The following is an 18,775-nucleotide window of genomic DNA, read 5'->3' on the forward strand; positions in this document are numbered from 1 at the left end:
GCAGGTTGGATTTATACTAGGAAAGCAGGGTTGAATATTAGAAAAACAAAAATAATTGATCATCTGAATAATTTAAAATGTTAGAAATCATATTATTATACTAATAAATGCAGAAAAAGCTACTGAATAAACAAAATACCCTTAATATTAAAAGTATTTAAAAACAAAGGAGTAAGTGGGTCTTTCTATAATAACATAAATCACATCTAACTAAACTATCTAAACTAAAAAGAGCAGGGTTAAAACAATCATGTCCATTATTACCACTAGTATTTGATATAATTTTAGAAATGCTTGATATAACAGTAAGACAAGAGAAATAAATGGAACAAACACAAAGCAAAATTATGACTTTTATAGATAATTATGAAAGTCTATAGAGAATCCTAGAGGCAAATTTTAAAAATGAATTGAAACAACAGCATCAACAAAGTTGCAGGATATAAAATTAATCCGCATCTACCATCAGCTTTTCTTTATAGTACCACTAACACATAGCAAGATGACATAGGAGAATTATATTCAAAATAACTACAGATTGTACTATTTGGGAGTCTACCTTCAAAGACACAGACAAGAATTACATGGCTACAATTATAAAGCACTTTACAGAAATAGACAGACTTAAAAAATTAGAAAGAAATTAATTGTCGCATGGTTGGGCTATGACAATCTAATTAAAATGGCAATATTATCTAAATCATTTTTTATTTCAGTGCCATACCAATCAAACTAGAAAAAAATAATAAAATTCATCTGGAGACACAAAAGGTCAAGAATCTTAAGGAAAATAATTTTTAAAAGGGGTAAGGAAGGAGACCTAACAGTTCCACTTCTCAAAACATACTACAAAGGAGTGATCATCAAAACTATTTGGCACTAGTGAAAAAACAGACAAGTTGATCAGTGGGAATATATTAGGTACACAAGATCCAGAAGCAAATAGACATAGTACAATGTTTGATAGGGCCAAAAAGCCCCAACTACCGGGTTAAGCACTCACTATTCAATAAAAACTTTTAAGAAAATAGGATATCAGACTGGCAGAAATTACATTCAAAACAACCTATCATATCATGCACCACAATAAGCTCCAAATGGATAGATACCAAGACATAAAAGGTGACATTATAAACAAGTAAGAGTAGCAGTGCAGGAGATACTTTTAATAACTTCTGACAGAGGCAAAGCTCTTGTTCAAAATAAGAATAGAGACAATCACAGGAGCTAAAATGAACAGCTTTTATTACATAAAACTAAAAAGGTCTGCACATATAAAGTTAATGTACTTAAAATTAAAAGAGAAACAGTTAACTATGAAAAAAACTTTACAGCAAGTTTCTAGTAAGGGTCTCATATCCAAGATATACATCCACAATACATTGGGAGGTGATAAAACTACACATAACAAGAGCCATTCCTCAATACACATGTGGTCAAAAGACATTAACATGTAGTCCTCAAAAAAGGAAAAGCAAGTAATAAAACAATAATAATACAAAAATGTTCCAAATCACTAATAATAAGAAAAATGCCCATTAAAACAACTCTGATGTTCCACCTTACATTCATCAGATTGGCAAAGACGACAAAAAAGCAAAATGACAATGTAGGATATTTGGGAGGCCAAGAACATTAATGAACTATTGCTGTTCAGTGATCTGAAAATCATGGCATATAATCTGGAACTCTACACAGTCATTAAATTGGGCATATTCTTCAACCCAGCAACACCACTACCAGGCACATATCTCAAGACATAAAAAAAAGAGCTGGAAGGACCCACAAGCACAAAAAAATTTCAGAGCAGCACTTTTTGTTGCAGCAAAGAAATGGAAACTAAAGGGTTGCCCATCAATTAGGGAATGACTGACCAAATCATGGTATATAAGTGGAATGGAATGGAACATGACTGAGCTCTTAGAAATGATAAAAGTAACAGGTTTCGAGAAACATGGGAAGATTTGTACATATCGAGGCAGAGTGAAGTAAGCAGAAATAGACAAATTTTTTAAATGATTATACCATATTAAGGAAAATTAGCTTTGAAAGACTTGAAAACTGACAACGCAGGGACCAATTACAAATCCAGAGTGCTGATGATGAAGCATGCTTGCCATATCTAGGAAAGCAGGTGATAAATAAAAGGTGCAGAACGAGAAACATGTGGTTTTAAGAGGGAGGAGGGATTATGTGGGACAGAGAAGGTTAATAATAAAGATGTTAAAAAAAAAAAAGGAAAGAGCATCACTGAAGCATTTTTAAAAACACATAAAAGAGAACAAAAGGAAGATTCAGAGGAAAATGGACAAGCACAGCTTTGAAACTAACACAACAAAATTATATACTTTTTAAAAAGAAAACTAGTTGGACAGAGTTGAAATATGCAGTCTCACATGGAATTTTTTCTACTCTTGTTTATATATGAAAACATGAATGACTGTTGGCGTTTATCACATCAGAATAACAAAAAATATTTTTTTGAAAATACAGGAATTTGAAATAACTCCGTATTCCTAGGCAATGAGAAGATTGACTAGAAACCTCATTAAGACATATAAATATTCTTAAATAAGCAAGATAAATGACAGAGAGCTTTTTAAATAGACATAAAATACTCAAAAGATCTTTAACAGGAAGCAAAATCAAAGGCCTAGCACTCAGGGATTTTAAAACACTTTATTTCTATAGAATTTTTAAAAGTTCTATAAAAAAGTAATAGTCATTCTGACTGAATGATTTGGGAAAATTTCTAGACGTGAAATAATGGGATGGGATAAAGAACAAATGGGGATTTTTAACTTAATAACATCTTCAAATATAACTGTCACTGAGAAATAGCCTTCACCATTCACTTAACTAAGTTTCAAAGTTTAGCTAGCTGACAAGTATAACTAATTTTTAAAATGTTAGATTGTCAATGCCAGGATTAGGAGTTAAGAAACCTGTATTTTGGTCTCAGCTCTGTTATGAACTATATAATACAAAGGAAGTGATATGACTTCTCTAAGCCTCAGTTTCTCCCATCCATAAAATTGAAAGGATAGGACTAGAGAAGACCTGTGGTCCCTTTCAGTTCTAAAATTCTATCTGTTTTTAACATTTGATGTTTTTTCCAGTTTTAGCAGTCAATAGCCTATGTTCTAATATCAGGGATGAGGAAGCTGTGGCCTTCTAGTTCCTCAAGTGTAGCCCTTTGAATCCAAACTTCACAGAACAAATCCCCTTAATAAAAGGATTTGTTCTGTAAAATTATGACTCAGTCAAAAGGCCGCATCCAAGGACCTAGAAGGCCACGGCTCTCCACCCAACATGTTCTTAAGTCTACAAATCTCTGCATCTCAGTTTCTACATCTGTAAAATGAAGATAAAGGAAAACTCTTTATAAACCTTAAGACACTCTAAAATGTGGTTATTATGGTCCTTCCTTCTAGCTCTGACATTTTAAGTTCTAAAATTATATAATCTAATGTTCTTCTAGCTCTAAAATCCTATAATTCAAATGCTGGCAAGTTAAACATTTAATATCTTTTTAAAATATACATGTTTTTAAATGATAAGACAATTTGACTGAATTTCTTATATTTATTAATCTCCCCTTCTTGGTAAATGACATGACCACCTGTGACAAGAATTTTGAATATACACTAGCACACTTTTACATAGCCATGTCATACATATGGCTATATACACACACAATATGAAAAGACAATTATGTCTGATTCTATGCTCAAAGACGAAAGTATTTTGTTTACTATGATCAGTGATTAGTGTAGGAAAATAACGAAGGACTGCAAAAAAGACTAAAAAGAAACAGTCAGAAAAGACTGCACTAAGCAAAGTATTTCCTGAATACAGCAAGCCAAGAGATCCAGTAGAGCAAAGAACCATGCAATCAAAGAAAATCACAGAATTACCTAATGTTAATAAATAATGGACCTGAGAACATAGAATGCTGGATCTATAGGAGTCTTTTGAACACAGAATCAAATATACAGTATTAGAACTGGAAGAGGCCTCATCTATTTCAAGAATTCTTAACTTGGGATTCTATGAACTTGTTTTAAAAAAAATTATTTTGAGAACTACATTCAATATCATTTGTCTCCTTTGTATTTTATGGATTTAAAACATTAATCTGAGGAGTCCATAGGTCTTATTAAACTGCCAAAATGATCCATGACACAAGAAAAACAGTAAGGACCAATGATCAAGTTGAACCCCTTCCTGAAGCATAAAAACCACTCTAGAATATCCCGATCTAGTGATCATCTGAAGCAGTCACCATAAAATAAAAATGCAGTTTTAGAGAACAAAGAAGCAAGAAAAACCCAGATCCATCGAGTTGTCTATCTATTGATGAAGCTTGAAAATAATTTACTCAGCTTTATTTATCACAATCCTATATGAAGAAATGTGCTACAAGTAAAAGCAACAAAAACAGCAAATGAACATTCTGTGTTTACCTGAATGAGAAGCATTTCTTTCTTTCCATGGTACATTCTTGCATTTTATCTGGTTTTGTCTCTCTTTTCGAAGTCGCTCTAATCTTTGAGCTTGAAGAGAAATATTATAACTATAAGTTTGTCAAGGAAAGTTTACTATAAACAAAGACATAATTAACTACCTTTATATGAATAAAGATGTTTTATACTGCATATGTAGGGGGAAAAAGTCATAAAATTTTAAAGGTGGTACCCCTGAAAGGCAAATACCAACAAAAACATGAAAATGTTCTTGATTTATAATTGAAATTAGAGGATATAAAACATTAATAGAGATCATAAAGATAGTATTAACATGGAAGAGAATAATAAAATGTGAAAACTTCTGTGATTAATATGACATTTCATTATATAAATCATTAATAACGGTCTTAAAGGAATTTTAATGCACAAATGAACTGAAGTGAATATTACATTACAGAATAAAATTACTGTTATGAATTACTCTACCCGTTTCAAAAATTAAAGATAAATGAACTCAGACTAGACTATTAAAGTTTTAAATATAAAATCCTTTATCTAAAAATCATGAAAATTATAAAATGTCAAAGCTATATAAATTAGCATAGCTTTTCTTCAGTGGGCTGAAACAGTTTATAGGTAGTAAAATAAATGATTTGTATCTTTGTAACATTAGTCAAATCTTAGAAAGAACAATTTCTCTTTACCATATTTTGACTCAATGTCCAAAATACTAAGACAACACTTCCACAATTAAAAAGCAAATTCATAAAATCATTAAGGTAACACAGCTTCCATTTACTAATATATTTCCAATGGCAGAAGCATCTAAAATCCCCAAAACAAAACATTAGAAAATAATAGTACAACCAACCAACAAGTCTTCAAAATCCAAGAAGCCGTAATTCACAAAAACACCATTTATAACACAATTACTATGTTCTAACTACACATTTTATTAACTTTTATTGCCTCTGAATGGACTAAGAAAAAAAGCACTAACCAATATTAGCACTTTTAAAACTCTTCTCTGTTAATAGCAGATGTGACTTCAAAGTCCTGGTGTATTTCAAATCAAAAAAACAAATCTTCAACCACTTCTAGATTTGGCAAAAATAATTCTCTTTTTTTTAGGAGAGTACAGGAAAACAGCAAAACCATTTTTACTAGTCTAAACTATTGTGGCAAAATCATTTTGATGATGTCAATGTAATCAACCAAATTTTATTAAAGAAAAACATATTCAGTTGAAATCATTAAGTGTAAAGTATACAAAAAAATAAAACTGCAAAGCTCTGAACTCTATTTTGTTGTTGTTCAGTTGTTTCCATTGTATCTGACTCTTCATAACCCCATTTGGGGTTGTCTTGGTAAAGACACTGGAGTGGTTTGTCATTTCCTTCTCCAGCTCATTTTACAGATGAAGAAACTAAGGCAAACAGGGTTAAGTGACTTGTCTAGGGTCACACAGCTAGGCCAAATTTAAACACAGGTCTTCCTTGCCTCCATGCCTAGCATTCTATTCACTGTGCCACCTAGCTGCCTTTCTTAACTATATCCTCCCACATAAATCTATCCCATCTTATCAGACAACAGGACTCCAGTGACTTGCATGGAAGTCAATTTAACATGAAGAACTTGAAATCAATGGTTCTCAATTATATTTAAAGCTTCATATAACTTATTTCAGTAAAAATTTCTTTCAATACTGATAAATGCTATTAATTTTTTCCATAGTGATGGCAAAATTAACTTAGCAGATTTCATAAGATGTCAATCTGTTTATATGATATAGGATCACAGGATCTGGAGATGGAAAGGACCTTATGGATCATCTAGCTCAACCTCCTCATTTTATACATAAGGGAAGTTAATTGAGGCTCCCATATCTGGTACAAGTAATACAGAAGAACTTGGACATGAAGCCAGGCCTTAAAGTTCTAAACCATAATAGAACACTCTCTATTACCACAGATTAAAACAGTGTTATAAGCTGGAGTTGTGATACCCAGTCCATATTATCTTTCTACTAAAACCACTGCTCCATTAGTCCTCCTCCACTAAAGCCTTCCTCCACTGATTCACTGTGATATAAGAAAATCACCCTGGTTTCTCATAAACAAGAGGAGCCTAAGCCCTGACAGGTATAAATAACAACAAGAAGGTATAAATAACAAGTCCACTGTTCCCAGTATCAGCAATCTTGTAACAAGGATTAAATGTGAAAGATTTAGCTCCTCTATCAAGATAATGACCCAAAACAATTCCAAAGAACCCATGATGAAAAACGCTATCTACCTCCAGAGAGAGAACTGATGAACTCTGAGGGCAGACTGAAGTACACTTTTTTTGTTTTCTTGGCTTTTTGTGTTTTCTTTTGCAACATGGTTAATATGGAAATATGTTTTGATATTATACTGCTTGTTTTCTCAAGAAGTAGGGAAGGTGCAGGAGGGAAGAAAAGAACTTGAAATTTAACGTTTCAAAAAAAAAAAAAACCTAATGCTGCCAATAATTGCCAACTTCCTTCATATATAAAATGAGGGGGTTGAACTAGATGATCTATAGGGTCCTTTCCATCTCCAAAGTTTTAAAAAATTTGTACATGTAATTGGGAAATATTTAATGAAATAAAATTTTTTAAAAATTTTAACTTAAAAAAGTAACAAATATAGTAATCAATTATTTTTATCATCTGGGAACTAGTCATATCTAAGTATAAAGAATATCAGTGTAACAAAATTATTTCTCCTTATAAACATTAATATGAACTAATGATGAACATTACACATGATAACCTATAATATGGGGTCATAATTTTTTTGATGGAGTAAAAGAAAAAAATACCTTAAAGCTAACTGAACTAGGGTAAATTTCTTCTCTCCTGAATGGCTTGGGGAAGGAGCGGAGGAAGGGAGAATGTGTTTCAGGGACACATGGAAGAGGCAGGATATGTTGTTTAGAATAATTCTACCAAAGAGCTAAGACCAGCATCACAGAGCCAGCTGTTCTGGAAGAATGTGTAGTCTTTTAAGATGCTAAGAAAGCAACAGCTACAGGTAGCAAAATGTCACCTTGGAGGGTGGGCAGAGATGTACAGAGCAACTCCTGACCAACTCAGACTAATAAACTCCATTCTCATCAGTAAAAATGGCAAATTACCTGTTTGACTCACTGATTTTCTGCATCATTTGTATGTCTGTGATTATTACTTAGTTCTTCGAAAATTTTAGATTCTTGCTAACTCAATGGCTTGAGTTTGATGAAGCCAACATCTTACAAAAGACATTCAGAGTGGCAATGACTGTTTAAGGGGAAGGGGGGAAAAGACAATGAACAGGAATCTTTGAGGACTATCAGAGGGAAATTACATAATGGAAAAATCACTACAATTGGAGTTAGCCATCCTAGTTGTGTGCCCATGGGCAAGTCACTTAACCACACTACTACATCCTAGTTTCCTTATCTAAATAAAACTACTTGCACTACCAATCTCATATTTTTGCTGTAGAGAAACGCTAAAAGTACAATAGAAATATAGCTTATTTTAATCTTTTACAGTATTGGAAGAGTATGGAAAAACAGATTCTACTACACTGCCAAATAATACATTTTACCTCCATCAATTAACACATGGCCTAGAACAGGGGTGAGGAACCTGCGGCCTCAAGGTCACATGTGGCCTTCTAGGTCCTCGGGTATGGCCTTTTGACTGAGTCCAAGTTTTACAGAACAAATCCTTTTATTAAGGGGATTTGTTCTATGAAGTTTGGATTCAGTCAAAGGGACACACTTGAGGACCTAGAAGGCCACATGTGGCCTCAAGGTTGAATTTCCCCACCCCTGGCCTAGAACATAGTAAACACTTAATAAAAGCTTGCGAACAAAATGATTAATTCTATGAACCTCTGTTTTCCCATTTGAAAATGGGAATAATGACATCTGTACTGCCTCTCACAAGGTATTGGGAGACAGCAACTCTGCTAACATTAGAGTATTATATAAATGTAAGCTGCCATCACTATCATCATCATCATCATCATCATCATCATCATCATATTTCTCAGACTGGTTAGGTCAGAACAATTAACTAAGGATACAGGAGTAAGTCCTTTGACCAGTCACGAAATAGTAAAGTCTGCCCTAAATCAGAATTCCTAGTTACTATAAGTCAATAGGAAGTCATGCTTTCTAATTCTTTGAAAAGCTAATAGATCAAAAGCTCTTTGTGAGCAATGACTATTTAATTTTACATGTTTGCATCTTCATCAACAAGCATAGTGCCTACCTAGGTGTTTAATAAACACTTGCCAAGATGGAGCAAAAGGTTATATTTAAGCACCCTGTACTACAAGAACATATAAGACAAGTATCCCGAAATGTATCTTTCTAAAATACCCACTATATCTCTTCAGGAGGTTTCTCCCCCCCCCCCCATTCCAAAGTACTACACACTGCAAATGTTATTCATTCTTTCATTTAACAAATATTCATTATTTATTAATCATATACAAGGTACTAGGTACTACGCTTTTTTTTTCCCAAAGAATTTTAGAGTAAAATGTAGAATGTAAGAAGTAGAAGGGTCCTTAGAGATCAGCTAATCCGAAATCTTCATTTTACAGATAAATAAACTGAGGACCAGAAAGAAAGAATGATTTGCCTAAGGTCGAAAAAGCTAGTATAGTTGCAGAACCAAGATTCAAATGAAGGAATTCTGGCTCCAAGCCCAATATTCTTTCAACCAAACTAAACTGTTGTTAATAATAACTTTTAGAAAAGCTTACTAAAAATAATTGCAGAGGTAATCGATTGATGGTGATCATTCAAAACAAAGATATGCTATTTCCACACATGACATTACTCGAGAAAAACAGACTGCATTCCTTTACACTAAATTTCTCTGGGAAGCAGAAAGGGGTTGTAAAAGACAGGCATATCTGGAGTTTGAAGCCCAGGGAGCTGGACTCCCAGCACTGCTTATTCCTTATGTGACCTCAGACAAGTCACTCAATCTCTATGGGCATTGTGTGCTCACATGTAAAATGAGATGTTAGACTAGAATATCTCTAAGGATTCCTCCAGATCTGAGCCTATGAAGCTCAGAGAATCAGGGCTGCATCCCACATTTACCTGTGTTTGAGCGTCTTCTGATGCCAAAGTCCCAACTTGAGGTAATATCAACAGACTGGGCATAGACGTAGCCCTGAGTTTCAACACTGCTTCCTGGCATTTCAGAGCCATTGTCTCCAGGCACCAAAGGTGGATGAAACTTTTCCAGATCTACATCATGATCAATCAGGACCATCTCACACATCCCTGTGTCATCACTGGTCACATGGGATTGCCGGATATGAGCCAGGATAATCGTTGGGTTATCCAAGAAGGCCATTCTTTATGGAGTCCAATTTCCTTAAAAGTCTACTTTCTCCTCTTCATATTGTTTAAAGGGACCACCTAAAAAATTAAAAAAAAAAAAAGGGAAAATCTACATGAGCTTAAAAAGAATATAGAGAATAACAAATTTAGAAAGGCAAAGTAACTTGTAAACAGTCAAAAAGTTTATAAAAGTGACAAACTTTTCATTATACTAGGATGCCTCAATCATACCAATAAAACACATTCTGTATTGCCACTGGTTTTACAAAACACTTTCTCACAGAAATCCTAGAAAGGTTAAGACCAAATTCTTAATTTTTCACAGATGGAACTCAGAAGACCTTTTTCTGACTACACCACACCATTTCTCTATGTGTTTCAGAGGTAAAAGGAACTTAAGATCAGAGACTGGAAAGAACCTCAAAGGTCCAAACTTCTTATTTTACAGAACAGGAAACAGAAACCCACAGAGAGAAAAACACTTGCCTGAGGTCACAAAGAACAATTATCCCCCAAAAATTCACATTTCTACAGTTACTTTAAGGTTTAAAAAGTGCTCTCTTACTAAAAATTCTGAGATTAGTAGTGAAAGAATTATTAAGTCCATTTTATAGTTGATGAAAAACTGTCGTTCACTGAGAGGAAGTGAACTACATAGATCTGTAGTAGTGTCAGTGCTGGAGAAGGGATTCATAGAATTGTAGATATGAAGCTGGAAGAGACTTTTTGTTACTGTTGTTCAGTTATTTTTCAGTCATGTCTGACTCTTTGCGACCCCATTTGGGATTTTCTTGGCAAAAATACTTGAGCGGTTTGCCATTTCCTTCTCCAGCTCATTCTACAGATGAGGAAACTGAGGCAAATAGGGTTAAGTGACTTGCCCAGGGTCACACAGCTACTATGAGTCTGAGACCAGATTTGAACTCAGGAAAGATAAATCTTCCTGACTCCAAGCCTAGCATTTTATCCACGGTGATACATAGCTGCGTGAAAGAGACTTTAGAAGTCCATCTAATCCAAAACTCTTTTTCTGTACTTGAGAAAACTGAAGCCCAAAGAGGTCAAGTGACATGTTTTGCCCAAGGTGACACAAAGACTAAGTACCAAGACTAGGATTCAAACATAGGCCTTCTGATTTCAAGTCCAGTGCTTTTTCCATTACAATTCATTGTTTCTTAATCTGGCTGAGCAAAAAGGAAATCCTTTACAACAGAGATTATACAGTTCTATATCCTAGAGGAAGTAGAATCAGGACCTGGGTTGAAATTCCAGTTTTGCTATTTACTACTTCCTTATCACTTCTATTCTCTGGACTTAAGTTTGTTTTTTTTCCTTCTGTAAAATGAAGATTTTCATCTAAATGACCCTGATGTAACTTTTACTTCTAAATCTTAGAAGACATGTTACATGGTGCCAGAGAGGAAGACTGGCTATTCTGCAATTAATATAACTAAAGAAATAACAGTTCCTTACTTCAAAAATTCAAAGCCTATCACAGAAATGTATTGGGCTCTTATTTATTTAGTTTTCCTCTTCACTACCAAATTCTCCATCTGTGAAGTCACTATAGAATAGAGAATTATTTTCTCAAACAAGATGATTCCTATTCATCTTTTAAGCTTAAATATTACCTCCTAAAGAATTTCTTCAGTAATTTTCTCAGTCCATATTTGTGGCCCCAATCCCGACACCTATGTTTCACATTCCTTTATGCACTTATGCATCACTGTGCATTATATTAGCTCCAAGCCCCTTACTAGACTATAAGAACCATGAGAGTGAGAGCATATACTATTGCATAGGTTCAATTCTCAACTTAATACAGATGACTCCCAAATCTATGTATCCAGCTCTAGTCCTTCTCAAGCTTCAGGCTTGAATCCCCAACTTACCTATTAGATGCCTCCAAATGCATAACCTATAGACGTTTCAAAATCAGTATGTGCAAAATGGAACTCACCTTATCTTCTAAACCTACCCCTCTCCTCCCAATTTTGCCATTTCTACCAAGATCTTTCCAATTCTCCAGATTCCTAAACTCAAAGTCCTCAACAACTCTACTCTCCCTTATCCCTCATATCAAATCAGTTGCCAAGTCTGGTCAATAAGAGCTTTACAACATCTCTTATACCCATCCGTTTCCCCCTACTCACAAGATTACCACAAGCTGTCATCACCTCTTGTCTAAACCTGTTTCTAGTCTCCCCTCTCCAATCACAGCTGCCAAAATAGTTTCCCTGATGTATAAATTTGACCACATCACCCTCTAGCTCAAGGAGCTTATAAGTAGCTCTCTATTTCCTCTAGGATAAAGATAGCAGAGTACAGACCAAGATCCAGCTGAACTCCCCCAACATTCCCCTCCAAACAAATTTAAAATAACACCTGAAATCAAATTTTGGAGCAGCAGAGAGAACAAAAGGTCAGAGGGAGACTTTTTCCACCTTAGAACAACTTAGGAGGTTGGTAGGAGAGATTTGTTCACACCAGGATGGGCATAGGCCTGGAGCACAGCAGAAACGGCAAAAATAGAGAGTGGAGGCAGCCAGAACAGCAGCAGCAGCTTTGGAAGCTCTCAGCACAGAGATGATAAGTGAGTCAGACAAGTAGTCAGAAAGAGATTATAAGGAACCCTTTTGCTTGCACTGGGTGCAACTTGGTACTGCTTGGCAACTCTACTGCCCATAAGCAGTTCTGGTCCCAGTTCCAGGGTGGAGAGGTACACTTGTGATCAGTCACAAGGAAGCAGGGTCCCTGGTCACAGTTCTAGGACCAAGAAGAGCACTAGTACTTGTGGCTGCACGGGAGCAAGGGCCCTTCACTGAGTAAAGACCAAAGAGCAGATCAGAAGAATAGTGAAAATTAATTAATAGGAAAAGTCTAAGTTGGAGGGAAAATATAATGAGTTCTTAGACATAATAGAATTATCTCCCAGGATAATACCACCTTAGAAGCACCAAAAACCTAGGGTTCAACCCTGTACTAGCTCTGACAGCAGAAGCACAAGAAAGAGCCCAACTTTAACATAAAATTCAAAGTCAAGAAATAGGCTGGAAAAATGACCAAACAACAACAACAAAAAAAGAATCTGAACATAAAAAGCTACTATGGAGGCAGGGAACACCATGAGATAAACTTAGAAGAAGGCAACAATAAGAAAACAGCTACAAGCAAAGTCTCAAAGAAAAATGATCACTGGACCCAAGACCAGTAAGAATTCCTGAAAGAGTTAAAGACATAAGAGCTGTAGAGGGAAAATTGAGAAAAGAAATGAGAATGATGCAAGAAAATTATGAAAAGAGAATTAATGGCTTGGTTAAAAAAAAAACGCAAAAAAAAAAAACAACCATACTGAACAAACCTTAAAAAACAGAATTGGCCAAATGGGAAAAGAGGCACAAAAATTCACTGAAGAAAAGAACTCCCTTAAAAGAACAGGCTAAATGGAAAAGGAGGTACAAAAATTCAATGAAGAACTCCTTAAAAAGCAAAATTGACCAAATGGAAGAAAGATGTTGATTATATAACTGTATACCCTTTGATCCAGAAATCCCACTTATTAGGTCTGTACCCCAAAGAGATCAAAGGAAAAGGAAAAGAACCTATGTACAAAAATATTTATAGTAGCTCTTGTTGTGGTAGCAAAGAACTGGAAATTGAGGGATATTCATCAATTAAGCAATGGCTGAACAAGTTGTAGCATATGATTGTGAGGAGTACTATTGTGCTATAAGAAATGATGAGGGTTGGGGGAGTTCCAGAAAAACATGGCAAGACCTATATGAACTCATATCAAATGAAGTAAGAAGAACCATAAAATTATCATGCACAGTAACAGCAATGTTGCAATGATAATCAACTGTGAAAGATTTGGCTACTCTGAAAATACAATGATCCAAGACAATTCCAAAGAACTCATGATGAAAAAATGCTATCTACCAGGGCATCCAGGTGGCACAGTGGATAGAACACTGGCCCTGGAGTCAGGAGGACCTAAGTTCAAATCTGGCCTCAGACACTTGACACTTGCTAACTGTGTGACCCTGGGCAAGTTACTTAACCCCAATTGCCTCACCAAAAAGAAAAAAAGATAAAAAAAGGAAAAAAAAATGCTATCTCTCTCCAGACAGAGAATTGATGAACTTTGAGTGCAAATTTAAATATAATTTTTCTCCCCTCCCTTTTTGCTTTTTTTGTGTGATATGGCTAACATGGAAATATGTTTTGCATGATTTCACATGTATAAATGATATAGATTGCCTTCTCAGTAGGTGGGAGAGGGGTAAGAGGGAAGGAGAAAAATCTAGAATTCAAAGTTTAAAAGGAAAAGCATGCTAAAAAGCATGCTATTTGTCTGGAATATAGAGGGATGAAGCACAGGAGTATGCACAATAAGCCTGGAAAAGTAAGCAGAAGCCAAACCGTCAAGGTCTTTAAATGTCAGAAAGGAATTTGAATTTTATTTTAGAAGCAACTGGGAATCCTTCTTAATAGGGGCATAGCATGGTCAATCTGAACTTTAGGATATTGATTTTGTAACTGTGTGTAGGATAGATTAGAGAAGGGAGAAACTGGATACTGAGTAACTAATTAGGAGACTACTGCAAGAAAGCTAAGCAAGAGGTGATGAAGAACAGGATTATGGTGGTGGTCAAGTTAATGGAGAGGAGACATATATGAGAGATGTTGTAGAAGTATAATCATATGATTCACAAAATGACAGGATATGGGGAGTTCGGGGAAATAAAGACTAGCAGACGACTCTGAAATTTGAAATCTGGGTGTCTATAAGGAACAGGGAAGCTTGGGAAAAGTCTAAATTGGAGGGAAAATATAATGAGTTCTTAGACATACTTAAGTTTAGATGCCAAATGGAAATCCAGGTGAAAATGTCTAATGGGAGGGGGGCAGCTAGGTGGCGCAGTGGATAGAGCACCAGCCCTGAAGTCTGGAAGACCTGAGTTCAAATCCGGCCTCAGACCAAACACATGACACTTACTAGCTGTGTGACTCTGGGCAAGTCACTTAACCCCCCAATTGCCTAAAAATAAATAGACAGATAAATAAATAAGTAGAAAGAAAATGTTTAATAGGATTCAGAATGCAAGCCATCTTGGGGTGGGAGAGGCTAGAGATGAGGAGAAAATTTGGAACTCAAAATCTTGTGGAAATGAATACTGAAAACTAAAAATAAACTAATATTTTAAAAACCATTTAATAGGAAACTGGAGATATAGAACTAGAGTTCAAGGGAAAGACTAAGACTGGATAAAGTAGTGGTTCCCCCTACCAAACATAGCTTGGTCGAAAAAGACATAGAACTTAATAATTTAGAATGGGTAAACAAGATGTATCTGGGCCCTAATATCTTTATATAAGGTTCAAAAGCTTTCCTGTTTGGGTAAAGGGAACAAAAAGAAGAGTGGCCAAGATGGCAAAATAAAAGGAAATAGATCCCAACTCGCCCTAACAACTACTTGAGCAAAAATCTCAGAAGAGGACCAGAACAAGTAGTGATCAGACAATCCAAGGAGAAAACACAGTGAATCACTTTTCTATCCTATGAAGCAGGAATAGGAGCTGGCCAAAACTGAGTTAATCTAACCCCAGAGCTATAGATTTACTGAGGAGAGAATCTGTACTTAAGAGTGAACTGACATGAAGTTTTATTCCAGGGCAAGAAGTAGTCCTATTTGCAGCCAGAACAGTATCTAATTTTGTGTATTATTTAAGAAACAGGAAAAGAAGCCATTTAATTCCTGTGTGATTTTGACTTCTGCTAGGTTGTAGCTCATCTCTCTGATGTCCTTGGTCTTCTTCGAGAACAAAGAACAAACAACAATCTGTGAGTAGTAGTAGCTGTCCCACTGGCAACCCAACTGGCCGGGTCCAGTTGAGCAATGCTTCCTTCCTTCCTCCTTCTTTCCTTTCTTCCATGGAGCTATCTGACCATGCCTTAAACCCAAATCACTATGATTCTCACTGACGGCCAACAACAGGTCCCAGCCCAAGCCTCATTTGGTCATTGTTTGGGCTTTGATGGCTCAGAGTGAGTGTAAATAGCAACTGTTTCTATTTTGGCCAGAAACCTTGAGGGCCTTCCCCTCCCAGATTGATTTTTTTTTAATTAGGTAGAAGAGGACATTTTTGTCTCATTTCTTACCTAGCCTTCATTACTGAATAGGTGTTGCTTCAGACAAACCGAGACCTGGGAAAGACCCTCGCTTAAAAAGGCTACTGCATCCTGGGTCATATCTAGTCATGCTTACCTATATCTTGCCACTGGACCCAGATGGCTCCAGAGGAGACAGTGAGGCTTGTGACTGCACAGACCTGCCTCACTTAAATCCAATTCATTTGCAAGTCAAGACATCACCTTCCTGATATCATTGGTCCTCCTCAAAAAGTCAGGACAAACAACAAGGTTACAGGTCTAGTGTATACTAAGGAAGAAAGTTGTGCCTAAGCCCAGGGCTGGCCTAAGGCAGTGTTCCAAGGCAAAGAACAGTCTCAGATTTAGTGCAGACCTGGCTTAAGGCTACATACTAGGCCAGGAGCAGGAACTAAAGTGAACAGCAGCCATTTGGCTTACTTTAGAATGTGATCCTGAATCTAGTCCATACACTTGGGCTGAAATCTGGAGCTGAATGACCAGGGCAGGAAATTCAAATCAAAAAAGGGCCTACAGTTCTATTGTTTTGAACCTGAAGAGCATTCCAGCTAGTTGAAAGAAACTGAGACAAGCAGCAGTCGACTAGAGCTCCAAACAGGGGCAAGCCTACAATTGTATCACTCAGACCCAAACTGGGGTTGAATGGAACTTGCAAACCTCAGACCAGGAAAGCAGTGATCAAACTTTGCCTTAAATCAAACTGCTAGAGGGTACACTAAAAGTTGGTAGGTCACCAGGCCCTCTAAGATGCCGGAAGTATAAAATACTCAATACCCATAAAGCAGCAGCAGTATCTCAAAAAATAAAAATGAGCACCAAACAAGTCCCCCAACATTCCTCCCACAAGTGTGCAGAGCCGAACGCTAAAAGGAAGTCCTAATTCAGGAAGTAACCATGGAAGAATTTGTAAACAAACAAACAAAAAGACTCATACTATGAAGAGCTATTAAGGTTACCCCAAGGAAGTCATTGATTAAAAAAAAAAAGTGCCTATATATGCCAAAATATTTGTAGCAATATTTTTGTGTCAGCAAAGAACTGGAAATAAAGTAGATGATCATCAATAGGGGAATGGCTAAAAGTGGTACATGAATGTAATAAAGAATATTACTGCACTGTAAGAAATGATAAATCTTGTAAGTATGGAAAGACTCACAATGATGAAAAGTAAAGAGAACCAAGAAAACAACAAAAAAATGTAATTGGAAAGAACCACAAAACAATCAAAAATGAATGTTGCAAAACATGTACAAGCATGACCCCAAAGAAGATATATAAGAAGACATCTCCTGTACTACTCTGCAAAGGTGGGAGGTTTAAAGATGTTTAACACACATATAATGTCATTCACACACATATCAAGTTATGTTGATTTTTTTCCCTTTTTTCTTTCAAAAAAATTGTTTTACCAAATGGGCTTCTAGGAAGAAAAGAAGGAAGGATACAGGGGGAATTTAGGTGATATTAAATAAGAGAGATACATAAACTTTAAAAAACTATTATGGTGCCAAAGAGGCCCAAGACACAAATCTAGAAGAAGATAACTCCAAAACACCTGGAAGCAAAAACTCAAGGAAAACACAGCTTGGAAACAAGATCAACTAGAATTCCTAGGAAAAAAATACAGCAAGAGTTTTATGGGAATATTACAAATGAAGGAAGAATGACATATGAAAGACCTGGAAAAGGAATGAGATCTTTGATGGAAAGAACTAAAAGGAAAATTAACAGCTCAGTATAAGAGGTATAAAACCTTACCCCTGAAAATGAGAATGGACAAAACAAAAGGTAATGACTACATGAGAAAGCAAGAAACATTAAATAGGAGGAGGAAGAAAAGAAGGTAAAGTATCTCGTATCAAAACTAATGGGGGGCATCCCGAGGGGCAGAGCCAAGATGGAGGAGTAAAAGCAGTGACTTGCTTGAGCTTTCCCCCAAACCCCTCCAAATACCTACAGAAAAATGACTCTAAACAAATTCTAAAGCAGCAGAACCCACAAAAAGACAGAGTGAAACAAATTTCCAGCCCAAGACAACCTGGATGGTTGATCAGAAAGGTATATCGCGCCCGGCTAGGGGACGAGCTAAGTTCAGCATGGGTGCACAGGCCACACCGAACCTGGAGCAGGCCTCAGAGGACTTAAATCGCAGGTAGCTGTGGCAGTTTCCAGACTTCTCAACCCATGAACCAAAGACAACTTAGAAGGTCAGTGGGAAAAGTCTGTTTCTGCAGTGGTGAGAGAGAAGCACAGTGGGGTTCCAGCCCCAGTCCCCGAGCTCAGCCCTGGGATGGCGGCTGCCTCCTGAGCTACTAGCCCACAGACTGAGGGGGAATCAAGTGACTGATCAGAGCGTGATTGCAGGGATCTCTCTGCTGGTGCAGGATTCTCTTGCTTTCCTGTATTTAGATCTGGGTCACAGTTCTGGGTGGCGGTCCTGGGGCAAAGAGGAGCGCTGGCATGGTAGAGCTTGTAGTGGCTGTGGAGAGGAAATCCTCCTCACAGTTCCAAAGCAGAAAAGAGTGCTTGTGGTCACTCATAGACCAGAGCACAGGCCAGGAAAGGAATAAACACCTCACCCCTGATCATAGCACCTTTGGAAGAACTGAAAATTTACAGGTCCCTAGAAGTATCTCTGAAAACAGCTGCACTAAACCTCTGAAGCTTGGGACACTACATCCTCTAAAATGGAAACAAACTCCTACCTTAACAAAGAGTTTATAACTCAAGTAAGTGGCTGAGATCATGAGCAAGCAGC

General features: G+C 36.4%; 1 protein-coding gene across 3 annotated transcripts in view; it reads right to left on the bottom strand.

Moving 5' to 3' along the window:
- Positions 1-18,775, bottom strand: part of LOC114047027 (target of rapamycin complex 2 subunit MAPKAP1) — a 328,986-nt gene that overhangs the window by 270,648 nt on the left and 39,563 nt on the right. For all 3 annotated transcript variants that reach the window (XM_027867684.1, XM_027867685.1, XM_027867683.1), the window contains 2 exons: positions 9,600-9,923; positions 4,467-4,556 (listed from right to left, as the gene is read on the bottom strand). In XM_027867684.1, the coding sequence (XP_027723485.1) occupies positions 4,467-4,556; positions 9,600-9,858 (349 nt within the window). In that variant the 5' untranslated portion in view covers positions 9,859-9,923. The remainder of the gene's footprint in view (positions 1-4,466; positions 4,557-9,599; positions 9,924-18,775) is intronic.

The sequence above is a fragment of the Vombatus ursinus genome, unplaced genomic scaffold (genome assembly GCF_900497805.2).
Source record: "Vombatus ursinus unplaced genomic scaffold, bare-nosed wombat genome assembly UNPS02014786.1, whole genome shotgun sequence".
Classification (NCBI taxonomy): Eukaryota; Metazoa; Chordata; class Mammalia; order Diprotodontia; family Vombatidae; genus Vombatus; species Vombatus ursinus.